The sequence below is a fragment of the Giraffa tippelskirchi genome, chromosome 10, assembly GCF_054371585.1.
Source record: "Giraffa tippelskirchi isolate mGirTip1 chromosome 10, T2T-mGirTip1v1.2.pri, whole genome shotgun sequence".
Lineage (NCBI taxonomy): Eukaryota > Metazoa > Chordata > Mammalia > Artiodactyla > Giraffidae > Giraffa > Giraffa tippelskirchi.
In genome coordinates, this window is record NC_137284.1 from 29,363,152 (window position 1) to 29,380,888 (window position 17,737).

At 38.0% G+C, this 17,737-nt stretch overlaps 1 protein-coding gene across 3 annotated transcripts in view; it reads right to left on the reverse strand.

Moving 5' to 3' along the window:
• The window catches only part of RSF1 (remodeling and spacing factor 1), a 154,800-nt gene that overhangs the window by 12,100 nt on the left and 124,963 nt on the right, over positions 1-17,737 (reverse strand). For all 3 annotated transcript variants that reach the window (XM_081537473.1, XM_081537472.1, XM_081537474.1), the window contains 4 exons: positions 13,702-13,806; positions 12,377-12,456; positions 5,402-5,456; positions 4,332-4,441 (listed from right to left, as the gene is read on the reverse strand). In XM_081537473.1, the coding sequence (XP_081393599.1) occupies positions 4,332-4,441; positions 5,402-5,456; positions 12,377-12,456; positions 13,702-13,806 (350 nt within the window). The remainder of the gene's footprint in view (positions 1-4,331; positions 4,442-5,401; positions 5,457-12,376; positions 12,457-13,701; positions 13,807-17,737) is intronic.

Sequence of the window (17,737 nt, forward strand, 5' to 3'; positions counted from 1 at the left end):
CATGTGGCTATTTATATTTAATTAAAATAAAAAATGCTGTTCCTCACTAGCCATATTTCAAGTGCTCAACAGTGACATATGGCTGATTCCATACCGCACAACAAAGAAACAGAACATTCCCATAACCACAGTAAACTGGATAGCATTGGATTAAAGTTACCCAGTGATTAACAACACAGATAAGACTAATAAACAAATACTTTGCCCTTTGGAGTTGAGAAATTCATTACAGCTACAGACTTCCTTTCTAGGAAAGTATATATACTTATAGAAACATATAATTTTACATATCTCAGAGGATTCATAAGTTTCAGGCTAAGAACTCTTCTTCTACAACATATTTTTAAATGCAACACTTTACCTCCAATCTTTTCATATAATGCTATGAAAAACACCCTTGTAGATGTAGCTGAGCTTTTTAATTCTGAGAAAGAAAAAAATCTGTCCATCTCTTCATTAGGCTAGAAGAACAGATACAGATCAAGCCAGATGCAAAGTTAATGGAAAAATAGGAATTCTTCCAAGGACATGATGCAGCTGTAAAGTGTCATAATAATCTATTTCCTTTTTTTTTTTTTTGAAGTAGAAAACTTTTATTACTTTGCCAGGCAAAGGGGGCCACAGTTAATGCCCTCAAAACTGTGTCCCCAGCAATCTATTTCTTTGAGCCACTACTACCTTCTTACTGAGACACTGTGTTTTCTAAATTCAGAGAGTATCAGAACCTTTGAACAAAGGAAATTATATCAATAAGCAAGAAATGCCCACCCTTGACTAGAGGATCTAAGTCACTTTTAACACAAATAAAAAGTTGTGACTTACATTTTAGACTCAGAGTTTGCATAAGCTGTTGGACACAATACCCTACACTTTATCTTCACTGTTTTCAAGGAAAGAGGACCCTGTGTCAACCATGCAGTCTAGATATGATATGGACCCTTTCATAGTCCTGCTTTTGCTTTGAGCCTGACTCTTCATTTAAATGTCATCTGAACTCTATCCTTAATAAACTCTTCTATTAAGAAGAGGTGGCAAGAATACACATAAGTATACAAAAAAGATCTTCATGACCCACATAACCACAATGGTGTGATCACTCACCTAGAGCCAGACATCCTGGAATGAGAAGTCAAATGGGCCTTAGAAAGCATCACTACAAACAAAGCTAGTGGAGGTGATGGAATTCCAGTCGAGCTATTCCAAATCCTGAAAGATGATGCTGTGAAAGTGCTGCACTCAATATGTCAGCAAATTTGGAAAACTCAGCAGTGGCCACAGGACTGGAAAAGGTCAGTTTTCATTCCAATCCCAAAGAAAGGCAATGCCAAAGAATGTTCAAACTACCGCACAGCTGCACTCATCTCACACGCTAGCAAAGTAATGCTCAAAATTCTCCAAGCCAGGCTTCAATGGTAAGTGAACCATGAACTTGCAGATGTTCAAGCTGGATTTAGAAAAGGCAGATCTTTTTCAGCTCTTTTGTGTATTCTTGTCACATTTTCTTAATATCTTTTGGTTCTGTTAGGTTCATACTGTTTCTGTCCTTTATTATGCCCATCTTTGCATGAAATGTTCCCTTGGTATCTCTAATTTTCTTGAAGAGATCTCCAGTCTTTCCCATTCGATTGCCTCTATTTCTTTGCATTGATCACTGAGGAAGGCTTTCTTATCTCTCCTTGTTATTCTTTGGAACTCTGAATTCAGATGGACAATACAGTTCTCCTTCAATGCTTATTCTCATTATGTAAATTTGTTCCAACATGACTGATATATTAGGAAATACTTCAAACATAATAGCATTTCATACTTGCTTATATGTAATTTTCTTCATGAGAAACACTAGGTAAATACAGAAAACTGCACTAGCTGCATAGGAATACACAAAACAAACACATGCACATACCTTATAAGTATCTACCTGATACCTAATCTCATTACGTGTGCTATAAGCTACAACCATCTGTACCTAGTATTACAACTTTCTGGCTGATTTTAAAAACCCTTCATGCCACTATACAATAAATTACAAACTGCAACTCTTCTCACAATCACTTCTGCACATAAGCGCCAGGCCTTTTTCAACATAAAATGTCACTGTTTATTGTAGTATTTATGTTATCTCTTAATCATTTAACGAGTCCAATGGTATTGCCATTTTTATATGTATTTTTTAATGTGTCACTAATGAAATTTTTGTTTGCCTCTAACATCATATTTTCCATAATCCCTGTGGCTTTTATTGTGTGATTCTGCAACAATGGCAATTTTTAGGAATGTACTGGTTGTGTTGTAGTAGAAGTGACTTTAACACTTGAACTTTCCATTAGGTTTTGACTTCACTAGTTATAATAATTTTATTTAAAAAAGCTACCTTTTCTTTTTTAAAGTCTTTCTTTTTTAAAAAAAGAGTAAGACAGACACCATTCCCTTATATAAACATTAAGGATTTAACTCTTACTGATCTAATGTATTTTATAAATGTTAACAGTAACAACAGAAACTACACAAGGGGAACTCTTTCATGATCACTGATAAAACTTTATACACAGGAAGCAAGGTCAAAGTTCTATAAAGTCAATTTTGCTTCTCATCTCCAATTATTCAAGTTAAAAGACTTTTGTTGTTGTGTAAGAATGGTCCAAAATAATTAAAATATCAGTTATTTATTATTTGAGTGATACAGGGTGGTTTAGTGGAGAGAACACTAGATGAACAAACAATTAGAAGATAACAATTAGATGAACAAACAATTAGAAGATAAGATTTTAGTCCAGGTTTAGCTGCTAACAGAGTGACCATGGAAAAGTCTCTCTATGGTGTATTTCTGAAGGCAAATGGTAAACCAGATTGCATTAACTGAGTCTTTGAATAGGCACTGATGGAGCACTATGCTAGCTGTAAAGAACAGAGGGATGCATAACATGTTAACAGTGTAGTGTAGGAGAACAATATTAATAAAAAAATAAAAATCACAATTGTTACAACCACAGGACTCTCAAGGAGAAGAACTGGTTGCTATAAGGGCATATAATAGGGGGATTTGATTAAGAGAAGGTTGTTATTTAACAAGGTTAAAAAAAATAGAAGGGAACAGAGTAATCAGTCTGTCCTCAAAGATGATGCTGTGAAAGTGCTGCACTCAATATGCCAGCAAATCTGGAAAACTCAGCAGTGGCCACAGGACTGGAAAAGGTCAGTTTTCATTCCAATCCCAAAGAAAGGCAATGCCAAAGAATGCTCAAACTACCACACAATTGCACTCATCTCACATGCTAGTAAAGTAATGCTCAAAATTCTCCAAGCCAGGCTTCAGCAATCCGTGAACCATGAACTTCCAGATGTTCAAGCTGGTTTTAGAAAAGGCAGAGGAACCAGAGATCAAATTGCCAACATCCGCTGGATCATCAAAAAGCAAGAGAGTTCCATAAAAACATCTATTTCTGCTTTATTGACTATGCCAAAGCCTTTGACTGTGTGGATCACAATAAACTGTGGGAAATTCTGAAAGAGATTGGCATACCAGACCATCTGACCTGTCTCTTGACAAACCTGTATGCAGGTCAGGAAGCCACAGTTAGAACTGGACACGGAACAACAGACTGGTTCCAAATAGGAAAAGGAGTACGTCAAGGCTGTATATTGTCACCCTGCTTATTTAACTTACACGCAGAGTACATCATGAGAAACACTGGGCTGGAAGAAGCACAAGCTGGAATCAAGATTGCCGGGAGAAATATCAATAACATCAGATATGCAGATGACACCACCCTTCTGGCAGAAAGTGAAGAAGAACTAAAGAGCCTCTAGATGAAAGTGAAAGAGGAGAGTGAAAAAGTTGGCTTAAAGCTCAACGTTCAGAAAACTAAAATGATGGCATCTGGTCCCATCACTTCATGGGAAATAGATGGGAAACAATGGAAACAGTCTCAGACTTAATTTTTTTGGGCTCCAAAATCACTGAACTGAACTGAATCAGTCTGTACAAAGGGACTGAAAGAAGACGATGTGGCTAACTTGAGAGTAAGGGAAAAATGTGGATGAGGTGGAGCTGAAAGGCCAAGAGCAGGACAGACTATGCAGTGCCTCTGGGCCTTGTCAAAGGCGTCAGTCCTTATCCCCAGAGCGACAGAAATCGGGCAAAGTATGTTAAACAGAAGAGGACAGCATGAACAAACGTACATTTGGAAAAGATGATGCTGGCTGCTCTAAAATTCTGATTCTAAAGACAGTGAATAAGAAATATATATACAACTTCTAATGATTACTGTAATGGTAAAAGCAAGGTTGTTTTAAAAACAGTTTCCACTCTTTCATTTCCACAGATTTCATACCTGTAACTTATACACTTCCGTGTTCTTGTTGACCTCCTTTCAAGCAAGTTTGCTTTGGATTTTTTTGAATCTTTTTTCTTTTCTTCATGATCTTCAGGAAAATCTGGCTCCTGGTTTAAAAATATGATAATAAATATACAGGTTATTATGACAGAACAAAGTTCCTTGGAATTAATAGCTTTCTAAAGTCCATCTAGGCAGCATATGTGAAAGGTTAAAAACAAAAAAAGTGAAACGGTCTCCTCAAAACTAAATACACAGGGCAATACTCAGTATAGAGAATAAAAATAATACTGGTGGATCAAAGGAAGAAAATACTTCTGTATCAAACTTATGCTTTTGTGAGTTTATAGTTACCTCTTTTAAAACAATCGTGATGAAGTCTACCTACTAATAATTAAAGTTAACACACATAAAATAGTCAACAGATATGCTGAATAAATGAAATAATGGATTTAGAAGAAGAAAGGGACATGGTGCTCCAGAAAAATAACTAACCAGAAAGGTGATTTCAGTGTGTGATTTAATTAAGCCTGGAATGAAACTGCATTTGAAATTAAGAAAATGTCTTCATTTCAAATGAAAACCATGTCACATATATTTTCACCCATGAGATACCTTTCTTAATTATAAATTAGATTAATAAATGCAAAACAATGATATCCCTTCAAGGAAACCAAACTGTAAGAACACAAATTGGAGTTTCTGATAACCCCCAAAAGCGGGAAATAAAAAACCAAATATCCCTGAACCATTTTTTAGTCACTTTACATAAACAGCACATAAAGAAGCTAAAAACAAATTACCCAATTTAGGGTAAAAAATCAGAACATAAATCCCATGGGGTGAGCTGTAAACTTGGTTCGGATGCGATGTTAAATTTTGGACCTATCTGTACACACATAATTTCAATCATAAGGGAAATGGGTGATTTTTTGAAAGTGCTAAATTTTATTTTAAATAAAATTGGTATACTGTATATTTAAAACTACTCATATAACAAAGTAAGTTAAATTTTAGAACACTTTTGGCAGTCTCCTGTCTAAAAATACTATAAACCAGAAACTTACTTGTGGAGGAATGATGTTTTCAATACTAATACCCACATACACCAAGCGTTCTTTCCTTTAAAAAAAAAAAAAGACAAAATAAATAAAAATGTAGCTTTGGAACATACTAATGCAATTATTTTTAATAGCATATAGGTAATTTCTCTGAATAGTCTAACTGGCTTAAAGGACTCCCTAGAGATATGAAATGTAAAACTTGTTTCTTTAAACTTCATTTTACTTCATATTATACTGTATTCTTGCATTCCATGTTAACGTGGCTTGTTAAAATTATTTAGAATACAAGTTTGTTTGACATGAACTATGAATCTGGACTATTTCTAAAGGTTGTCTTCAAAGTTTTCTATAAAACTACCCTGTACAATGGTGACAGAGGGATATTAATAAATCTTGTGTTAGTTAAAAAAAAGCATACAAAGTGAGATTTGCTAAAAATAAAACTTATGAAAACATTAGTAACATAGATAATACAAAAATTACAACTTTACGGTAATAGCAGAAGCTAGGTCATAAACATGTTAGTTAATATCCATGAAACTTATAGTACTGGTATCTGTGGCAGGCACAAAACTTTCTAAAGGTATGAAAATCTCAGTTACAGAAGTGATTGATACCAGGCAATGTAAACCTTGTAAATGAAACAAACAAGGAAATTTGATGAAAAGAGACAAGCTGTGACTCACTGATGAAGTGATTAGATGAAATGCCAACTCTAATCAGACAAACTGTATCTTTGTTATGCTGGAAGTTCTCAGCAATACTGTATGTGAAAGATTCTAAGCCCATTCACTTCTTGTTTGCAGAGAAGAAAAGCAGCAACATAGTTATACATCTCTGCACTATATAGGATGCTTACAAAAAACATATCTTCAGAGCCAGTTGAGACTTCTCCAGGAAATGTGGATTTATGAACACTAAAGATACTTCCAGAGTTTCCCTTCAAAGAAACCTTTGTTGATTTTAATTCAAAAAATTTTACACCAAAAATTGCCGTATACAACAGCAGTTTTCTCTGGTTTTCCGACAGTCAATTCCATTCACCAAGAACAACTGAGCTCTTGCATACACATGCCACTGTATGTTCTATTACACAGAAGCATAATAGTAACCACTCTTCTTCCATTTGTGATGTCCTACGTAGGACATTAATGATCCAGTTGTGTAGGTTCTTTAGAACACAGCCCTTACTGCCCTATAAACTCTGGGCCCTACTAACAAGAATTTTATAGTCTTTTTAGAGACAGGTTATGAAGCTATTAGGCTTCCCAGGTGGTGCCAGTGGTGAATAACCCAACTGTCAATGCAGGACATGCCTGAGACAAGGATTCAATCCCTGGGTCTGAAAGATCCCCTGGAGGACAGCATGGCAATTCCCTCCAGTATTCTTGCCTGGAGAATCCCACTGGACAGAGGAGCCTGGTGGGCTACAGTTCATAGGGTCGCAGAAGTTGGACACAACTGAAACGACTTAGCAAACATCTATGAAGCTATTAAATAAAAACTGGCATATAAAAATAATAAAATTATTTTAATCAAAACTCATTTTTTAAAAAACAGTAAATGAACTAAAGACTAGGAAAGGAAGAACAGTACTAGCGGAAATTAACAGGGAGGGCTATATGGATAAGTTAAAACTTCAGCTGTTATTAAAAATGTCTGACATGTCTCTAACCAAGTTTGTTGTGATATCAATTTCCTCTTTTATATTGCAAAAGCTTTATTTTCACTTGACCATTATTTCTCTTCTCAACTTAATGGAAAAAACATATAGTCACGTTGCAGGTTCAGTTCAGTTCAGTCACTCAGTCGTGTCTGACTCTTTGCGACCCCATGAATCGCAGCACGCCAGGCCTCCCTGTCCATCACCAACTCCCGGAGCTTATAATTTATGTCAGACTTGGAAATCCAAAGGTAAATAAGACGTGGTTCTTGCCCTCCCATTATTTAGCAACTGACTGTACAACATTATGAACAGATATGGAACTGTGAAAAAAGAACAGATTTTTGTCTAAAGAGCTGAGAAATTTGGAAAGACATTAAATAGGTGGTAATATTAATATCTGAGTAAGATCTTAAAGGTAGGTATGATTTCTCCTCAAAGCATTTTCTTGCTCAGTAACCTTATGGAAAGTTACATCTTCCATACCATCTCACCACACAGCTCAATGATCATATTGGGCTCAGACCTTATTATTACCACATGCCTTCTAAGATTTCAATTTTCAAGGAACCTGTTTTCTGGTTTCTACTGACTCACTTTCCAGCTGACTCCCTCTCAGTTCAGTTCAGTTCAGTCCCTCAGTCGTGTCCGACTCTTTGTGACCCCATGAATCGCAGCACACCAGGCCTCCCTATCTGTCACCAACTCCCGGAGTCCACCCAAACCCATGTCCATCAAGTCGGTGATGCCATCCAGCCATTTCATCCTCTGTAATCCCCTTCTCCTTCTGCCCCCAATCCCTCCCAGCATCAAGGTCTTTTCCAATGAGTCAACTCTTCGCATGAGGTGACCAAAGTATTGGAGTTTCAGCTTCAACATCAGTCCTTCCAACACCCAGGAATGATCTCCTTTAGGATGGACTGGTTGGATCTTCTTGCAGTCCAAGGGACTCTCAAGAGTCTTCTCCAATACCACAGTTCAAAAGCATCAATTCTTCGGCGCTCAGCTTTGTTTATAGTCCAACTCTCACAGCCATACATTGGAAAAACCATAGCCTTGACTAGACGGGCCTTTGTTGGCAAAGTAATGTCTCTGCTTTTTAATATGCTATCTAGGTTGATGATAACTTTCTTTCCAAGGAGTAAGCATCTTTTAATTTCATGGCTGTAATCACCAACTGCAGTGATTTTGTAGCCCAAATAAATTAAGTCTGAGACTGTTTCCACTGTTTCCACATCTATTTCCCATGAAGTGATGGGACCAGATGCCATGATCTTAGTTTTCTGAACGTTGAGCTTTAAGCCAACTTTTTCACTCTCCTTTTTCACTTTCATCTAGAGGCTCTTTAGTTCTTCACTTTCTGCCATAAGAGTGGTGTCATCTGCATATCTGAGGTTATTGATATTTCTCCCGGCAATCTTGATTCCAGCTTGTGCTTCTTCCAGCCCAGAGTTTCTCATGATGTACTCTGCATATAAGTTAAATAAGCAAGGCGACAATATACAGCCTTGACATACTCCTTTTCCTATTTGGAACCAGTCTGTTGTTCCATGTCCAGTTCTAACTGTGGCTTCCTGACCTGCACACAGGTTTGTCAAGAGACAGGTCAGATGGTCTGGTATGCCAATCTCTTTCAGAATTTTCCACAGCTTATTGTGATCCACACAGTCAAAGGATTTGGCATAGTCAATAAAGCAGAAATACATGTTTTTCTGGAACTTTCCTGCTTTTTCGATGATCCAGTGGATGTTGGCAATTTGATCTCTGGTTCCTCTGCCTTTTCTAAAATCAGCTTGAACATCTGGAGGTCACGGTTCAAGTATTGCTGAAGCCTGGCTTGGAGAATTTTGAACATTACTTTACTAGCGTGTGAGATGAGTGCAATTGTGCGGTAGTTTGAGCATTCTTTGGCATTGCCTTTCTTTGGGATTGGAATGAAAACTGACCTTTTCCAGTCCTGTGGCCACTCCCTCTAGTACACTGATTCTGACAATTCCCTGACTCCAATGGAACCTCTATCCATTGGCCCTACTCTCTATTCACTGTTTGGCACTCCCTTTGTATCCTTACTTTCCCCCTTACCTGGCTTAGACTTCATGGTCTGCCATTATAAATACCCCTTTGCATACACTTTCAAATTCCTTGTCTCTTTCTCTCCTTTCCTCTGTTACATTACCTGGAAAATGCCAACTCTGATTAAATCCAACTCTGTGCTAGCAAAGCACTAGTAACAGTACTCTGGGAGTACAGAGCTATTTGAATTCCCAATAATTTCTGGCACCAAGTCCTGGAAGAGACGTTTACAAATCAGTTGCATGGACTTCTGAAACATCGGACATCACAAAGCATCACAGTTCCAGTTCTATAGACAGTTGCTGGCTAGTTACTAATTACTCACTGACACATCCTTCTTTTCCATCATACCAGAGCCATATACTATATACCCCATTTTAATTACATTGCCTGGCATAAAGTAGGTGCTCAATAAATGTTCCACGTATGTTCACTAAAAGCACAAACAAGGGGAAAGATGCTCTAGCAGTATGACACAGAGTAAGCAAGGCTCCAAGTTGTGAGGATGAATGCTAGAAATTGTTTCACAGATCTGAAACTGGACCAGTAAAAATGCTCACTTTTAAAAAGAGATGAAGTCCCCTGGAATTTACAGTTAATGTATTATTTACTTTAGAAACACACATATTTTGCTATTTAGAGCTTCTAATATAAACATACGTTAGGAACTATAAATAATGAAGGCTTTGTTAGGCAGATTCTGGGGGAAAATTAGCAAGTAACAGTAACAATTCTGTTAACCTGCTTTGTCAGAATGGTCTCTCATATAGGATTTAGTGTGTGATCTAAAGGCACACACAATTACAGATGTCCTCTTAAAGGATGATATTTAAGTAAAGAGGATTATCAAGGATAGAAGAGAAACTGGATGAACTAGTAAATGGGAGACCAACATTGTAAACAAATATTGTGGCACATTTTAACATAAATTTCTAAAATTTAAAGTATTTCTTAACTAGAGCAGCATATCCTAAAGTATAGGAGGCAAAAGTAAACGCTCACCAATCTTCCCACATATAAACCCAACAAGCATCATAGGCCTCCAAAGGACAAACAGATACAATGTGAGTATGACACAAATTCTTAGTGGTTTACATTCTTGGCTTTTAGAGAGAATCCATTTTCTTCCACGTCCTTAGAGAATAAGTCTATTAGCTATCTACAATGTTACGTCAGATCAGCTTCAGAACATGAGAAAACTGCTCATTTCTCAGAAGGGCAGGTAGATTTCAGGAAGACTGAGTCCAATTTTTAATGATGACTTAATTTGAAGCATCTTTAATTTGATCTCTTCCAGTGTCAAAAATTAGTGTGTTAGTTATTCAGTCATGTCTTACTCTTTGCAACCCCACGGACTATAGCCCGCCAGGCTCCTCGGGTGGGGAATTCTCCAGGCAAGAATACAGGAGTGGGTTGCCATTCCATTCTCCAGGGGATCTTCCCAACCCAGAGATCGAACCTGGGCCTCCTGCTTTGCAGGCAGATTCTTTACCATCTGAGCTACCAGGGATGCCCATCAAAATTAAGACAGGAGCAATTTGCACATCAAAACAGTCTTAACAACTGTATACAGGACTATCAGGAAGAGTTCCTAAATATAAAGGTATTTAGACAACTGATTAACCCATGTCCCCTGCTTTAGAAGCATTGAGTCTTAACCACTGGACCGCCAGGGAAGTCTTTGAACCCATTTTTAATGCTCATCTTTGTACAGAGTAAAGTGTGTGGGTTATGGAATGAGCATACTGCCTGAAAGCAGCCTAATTTTTCAGGGTAATACTATGTTACAGCAGTAAAAGTTAAAGTAGCAACAAATGAAGGAGACACTGCTTAGATTTTTCTCATATTATGAATACATGGGCATCAAGTCCTACTGATTAAGACTATGAAAATTCTCTTCAGCCTCTCCACTTTATTATCATGATGACTGATCTAGTTCAGGCCTCACTGACTCCCACAGACTTTATTCCAATGGCCTTAATGCTAACTCCTTCTTCTTGCTGTTACCAGGGTATTTTTTTCTGAAATAAAAGTCTGATTATGCATATCTCTCCTTTGATGGCTTCCCCACTGTCTCTAAAGAATAATTCAAATTTCCTAGCCAGATATGCAAAGCTGTTCACAATTTGGCCTCAGTTTCCTTTCTAGCTTCATCCCCCACCACTCTTACTCTCACATTTACACTCTGTCTATGCTTTTATTGTGCTCTTTGCCTGAAATATCCTTTCTCTGCATGTCAGTCTGTATAACCTCTAGTTACGTTTCAAGGACTTCCTTGATAATCCAAGCCCTTGGAGAACTACAGTGCTCCTTCACAATGTTTCAATATTGCTCTAAATGTACCTCAATTTGTCTACTTAATTGCATCAGTGGTTCATATGTAGAAGATAAGCTTCAGGTAAGCAAGAGCTTTGTTTTACTCATCTTTTCTCTTCAGTATGGAACACAGTAGGAAAGAATGAATGTTTAGCAATAGACTAATCAAAAAAGGTACGTAAAATTATAAATAAATACAAACTTACTGTCTTGATTATGAGCTTCCTGTAAAGATTAAGCTCAACTCCAATCTTACCTCCTCCAAGAAGCCTTCTTCTAACTGCTGCTATGGTCTAACTGCTTTAGACCATACTGCAGGGGCATATTGAAAAGGGAACCATTGCTTACAGTCAGTAAGCTCTTTATTTCACCAGTGCTAATTCTACCCACCCAAAGAGATGCCATGGGAAACTAAATTGTAGACCATTCTTCGTGTTTTCTTGAACTCCCTACATACTTAGATACATATCCTCCACAATACCTGGGCCAATACTTATTCAGAGTAGGTTATGAAAAAACTTTAGATCAGGGATTGGCAAACTTCCTGTAAAGGACAGATAATGTATTAGGCTTGGGTAATATGGTCTCTGTTTCAACTACTCGACTTTGTAGCTGTCGTGCAAAAGCAGTCACAGATAACATATAAACAATGAGCATGGCAAAGGTTATTTACGAATAATGAAATCAGAATATGTAATTTTGATGTGCCATGAAATATGACTTTTGTTTTGATTTTTTTTTCTAATTATTTAAAAACAAAAAAAGACCCATTCTTAGGTGGCAATATGAAAACAAGAAGTGGGCCACGTTTGGCCCACAAGTAAGAGTTTGCCAATCCCCACTTTATACAGACACATTAGTCTATACTGGAAGATAATTCTGATGTCAAATTCCCAAGTGAAACATTAACACACATATCACAGTACCTGCGTTCAGCACGCTCCTTCTTCTTTAAGGCAACATCCAAATCTTGCAATTGTTCTTCTAATTTTTCACACAGTAGTTTCTGAAAACATAAAACAGATGAGTGTCATCTTAAACACCTTTCCACAATCACTTATCTCTTGCCTATTAGCTAAAGCTGCAGTGCTAAGAGAGCTAATAAGGGGCCACAGAGAAAACAGTGAAATGTTCCTTGTATTTAATTAAATAAAGAATGGCACTTCAGTTCATCCACTGAACTCAAGATTGGCAGGGTAACCTTGAAGTAACACACACGTTAAAGAAACTTACAGCTTTTTCAAGAAACATATTCCATGCCTATCTTGCTGGCAGTAATTAATGTTTAAAATAGCATTTGGTTCAGCATACAGACATGACAGTGATTAAAAAAACTTTTTAAATCCTAAGGCATTTTTAAGGAAGAAGGTTACATGTACAACAAAATATGATAGTGCCAATCACTATTTTTTTTTTAAGAGAATGGAAAAAAAATTTTACAAAATCATGCCAAACCATTACTGGGTCAAAATAGAGCTGAAGAATATAATTGTTAGAGTGATGCTAAGCCAAATAATTTCACTTAACTAAAAAAATGCAATAAAGACCACCATCTTTTGGGGTTTTTTTTGAGCCATGCCGCACAGCTTGTGGCATCTTAGTTCCCTGCCCAGGGATTGAGCCCGTGCCCCCTGCAGTGGAAGCACAGAGTCCAAACCACTGGACCACCAGGGAATTCCCAAATTTTAAAGCAAAATGAGACTGGGCTTGTGAGAGAAAGGACCTTCTGAATAAAAAAAATATTCTTCTCTTCGGGTTTTAAAAGAAATCCACCGAATCAAGATATGAGAGAAACAGAATCCATGATTCTATTCATAGTACCATCATAATGGTCCATAATTTATAACATCATCTATAAAACTGACAAAAAGAAAGTAGGCAGAAATGAAAAAGAGGATGAAACAAAGGGATAAACAACATGAAATTTATTTCTTCCCTTGTATATTATCCTCATGGAGGGGAGAGGTGGTTATGCCTTTAACAAATGTGAGAAAAAAATAAACCAGAGATTATAATTTTGTAAAAACAAGAGGCCCTTTGAGAATTGCTTTGGGGAAAAATAAAGGGAAGACTTATAAGATACTAATAAAAGATAGTTTTTAATCAATAGCCTCTACTTTTATAGCAATTTAAAGGAGAGAGAAACAATATCTACAAACTGAATATTAAAATGTTTAGTGGCTGTCAAGAAATATTAATTTGAATATAAAAGCAGAGACTGGAAAACCAGAACTGTGCTGGGTTGTCATACATGCTGGCAAGGGGGGCAGAACCATTCTCCATCTGGAATAATCATTAGAGGAGGGCGAAGGCAGGCAGTGTGGTATCCACTGTCACAAGAGTCACACAGAAGGATCTGAAATAAACCACAGATTAATGTCAACCTGTCTCTATGGGTAATATTCAGTAACTCTAAAGTTAAAATAAAGACATTTCTATATATCTCAGCATGATACTAAGAAATATACTATATTATACTCTTTATCTGCATAAAGCATAATAATAAAAACCCTCAGTTAATTAGGAATCTAACAGGTCTTTCTGTTTGTTTGTTTTTGGGCAATACCACACAGCTTATGGGATTTTAGTTTCCTAACCAGGGTTTGAACCCTTGTTCCTGCATTGCAAGGGGGATTCTTAACCACTGGGCCACCAAGGAAGTTCCCAAGGACCACATCTAATTCACCATCATTCCCCTACCACTTAACACACCATAGTGGCTTGAGATTTTTATTTGAAGATTATCCTTAAATATCCAGCATATGAAATTAACCATATTTCGGATCTTCAGTTTCCAACGTCATTCTCTTTGGCACAGTAACCAGAAAATGGGATTTTCAGAGCAGTTACTAAGATAATTGAATAAAAATCCTACATATGTTCTAAAAAGGGTACAACTTTCTTCACCTCCTGTATGTCATTTCTGCTTACTTCATTTTACTTCTCAGTTCTTCATACCTCTTTGTCAGTGTCATCTATTACCACCTAGTGTGTGCCTAGTCACTCAGTTGTGTTGGACTCTTTGTGACCCTGTGGACTGTAGCCCGCCAGGCTCCTCTGTTGCTGGGGATTCTCCAGAATACTCCACTCGGTTGCCATGCCCTCCTTAGTCAAGATGCATTCTTTCAATTTAAAAAAAAAAAAACTAGGAAATGGTAGGAAAAGAACACAAATGTTGATTTTTACATGATTTAGAGGGCAGAAAAGACCACTATCACAAATCTTCTCTTTGCCTTTCTCCACTTAAAAATCTTGACTTAATTTTTACAGTTTGAAGATCATAAAAATATTTAGAAGGATCTTCTCAGTGTAATTTTGACATCTGTTCTTTTCAGACCTGTAGCTTTTCCTTAAGCCCTCTGCAACTACTGAGATACGATAAACCTCACTGATTAATTTAGTTTCCAAATAGGATTTTGACATTTAGGAAGAAAACTGCAAGTTAAACCACAAACAGCTTTACCTCAGCACACAACAAGTTATCAGGAGCTGTGCTGATCAACTTTACATAACTTAATTTCTGCTCTATACAACTCTATCTATGTGGAAGCATCTTTATGTCTCTTTCTATTTAATAGGTAGAGCTTGCTTTTGAAGTCAAATCTATTCAAAACAGAACAGCTGGGCATAACAAGAGTGCTTCTTCAACAGGTTCTTTAGAAAACACTCATAAACTGCAAAAATATATATCTAGATCAGGAACTGGGTTTTCTGATGTAGGCAATCTCTGAAGAACTTACTTGCCAAATAAGAAAGTCACATGTAAATCTGTCACTATTTTTCTGAATATATCTGGTCTATAATTATCCTCTTAAATTTTCTTTTAGAACTACCCATTTCTAAAGTTTAAAGCCCTTCTGGGTTACTACTCAGAGACGGAAATGGCAACCCACTCTAGTATTCTTGCCTGGAGAATCCCAGGGATGGGGGAGCCTGGTGGGCTGCCGTCTATGGGGTCGAACAGAGTCGGACACGACTGAAGCGACTTTGCAGCAGCAGCAGGGTTACTACTTGACTTATTTATATGTTTTTACAGAAAGACAACAAGCCCTTCAGGTCTTCCTTACTTGAAGCTGTCACTTCAGAAATATCATTATAAAGTAACTTAAAGGGAAAGAACAAAATTTTAAAGAAAAACCAGAATAGGAATATTTGAATAAACTAACTGATCTGTGAGAAGAGATTAACAGTGCATGCTTAAGTGGAGGAAACATCATTACAAAGCCAGGTAAGAATGAAAGCAAGATCCAGGAGGCGGTCCTAAGATGGCGGAAGAATAGGACGGGGAGACAACTTTCTCTCCCACAAATTCACCAAAAGAACATTTAGACGCCAAGCAAATTCCACAGAACAACTTGTGAATGCTGGCAGAGGACATCAGACACACAGAAAGGCAGATCATAGTCTTAGAAAGGAGGCAGGACAAAATATAAAAGAGAGACAAAAGAGGTAGGTACAGAGATCTGTCCCGGGAAGGGAGTCTTAAAAAAGAGAGAACTTTCCCAACACCAGGAAACACTCTCTCTTGCGGGTTGGTGGCGAGTCTTGGAATTGCAAAGGGCAAAATAACCGGGAGGAAAAATAAATAAATTATTAAACCCCGCGGTTTACGTACCCAGTAGCAATTCTCAGCGGGCGAGGGCGCGCAGCCCAGACACGCGCTTCCCCAATTAGCAAGCGGAGACGGGGCAGGGAGGGGCGGGCCACATTGCTTTGGGTTAGGACTGAGCCTGAATGCCCTGTGGCCAATCTGAGGGAACTAGATTGAGAGAGCAACCTAGACCATGGGATAGCTTTCCCGCGAAAAGCCCTAATCTAAGACACCACCAGGCCAGTTCACAGAAGAAAGGACTGAGCAGAGTAAACCACGGGAGATGGACCAATCCCCAGCAGGAGACAGGAAGGGGAGGGCAGCGAGAGCAGGAAGGGCGGAATTGCCGTCCCAGAGAGGCATTCTATACCAAACTGCAAACAGATCTCGCTGCTAACCAGGACTGCTTGAAACTCTGAAAGGTCGACACCCGTCAAGAGGGTCGCAGCCAGAAATCAGCTCCCCAGGGGAGAGCACAGCACACCTGGAAAGCTGCACCCGTTGTACACCCAGAAAACCGAGCGTCTGGGTCGGGGGAAGGGAAAAGGGTGAAGCCCCCAACCGCCCTAGCCAAACACTTGGTCACCAGTGCTGCTCGGACCTGGGAAGGGCACAAAACCCAGGCTCAACCAAGTCTGTGCCTTTGTGAAGTACCCGGGAACCAGACCCTGAGCGGCTTAGACCTGGGAAATACAGGCAACCCCAGGGGCTGCTTCAGACAGTTCCTGGCAGTGCAACCTAGAGCCTGAGCAGTGTAGACTGGGAAAGCACACACACCGTGAGCGGGGCAAACCCAGAGTGGCCGAAACATTGTGAACACACGCCAGTGAGATTTGTTTGCAGTGTTCCTCCCTCCCTACAGCATGACTGAACAAGTGAGACTGAAAAAAAAAAAAAAAAGTGACCACCACCACCCTCCTTGTGTCAGGGCGGAAATTAGACACTGAAGAGACCAGCAAACAGAAGAAGCTAAAAGAAACAGAAGGAATAGCTTTGGAAGTGACAGATGCAACAGATTAAAACCCTGTAATTAGCATTGACTACATAGGAAGGGACCGAGAGACCTTGAGAAATACAAGCTGGACCAAGGAATTATCTAAAAAATGAACTGACCCCACACAGTCTATAACAGCTCCACAGAAAATCCGAGATACATTTTTACTAGTTTCATTTTTAAAATTTTTAAAACTTAAAAAAATTTTTTCTTAATTTTTTTAAAATTTTATTTTATTTTCTTACTGTATTTTTATTTTTAAGTCCCATATTACTCCTTCAATTTCCATTTTTATAACCTACTATAACCTTGTAAAACAAAAATAGACTCTTATTTTATTTTTTTATGACATTATTTTTAAAGTATACTTCATATATATATAATTTTTGTGACTTTGTTGGGTTTTTTTCTTCTGTTTTTTCTTCTTTTTCTGCTCTTCTTTCTCCTTTTTTAATATGGTATTTTTGAGAACCTAACCTCTACTCTAGATTTTTAATCTTTCCTTTTTAGCATTTGTTATCAACTTTGTATCTTCAAGAACCCAATCTTCAGAACCCATTTTTACTTGGGAACGAGATCACTGGCTTAACTGCTCTCTCCCACTTTTAGTTCTCCTTTTTCTCCACCAAGTCGCCTCCATCTCCCCACTCCCCCTCTTCTTCTCTGCCCAACTCTGTGAATCTCTTTGTGTGTTCCGGGCTG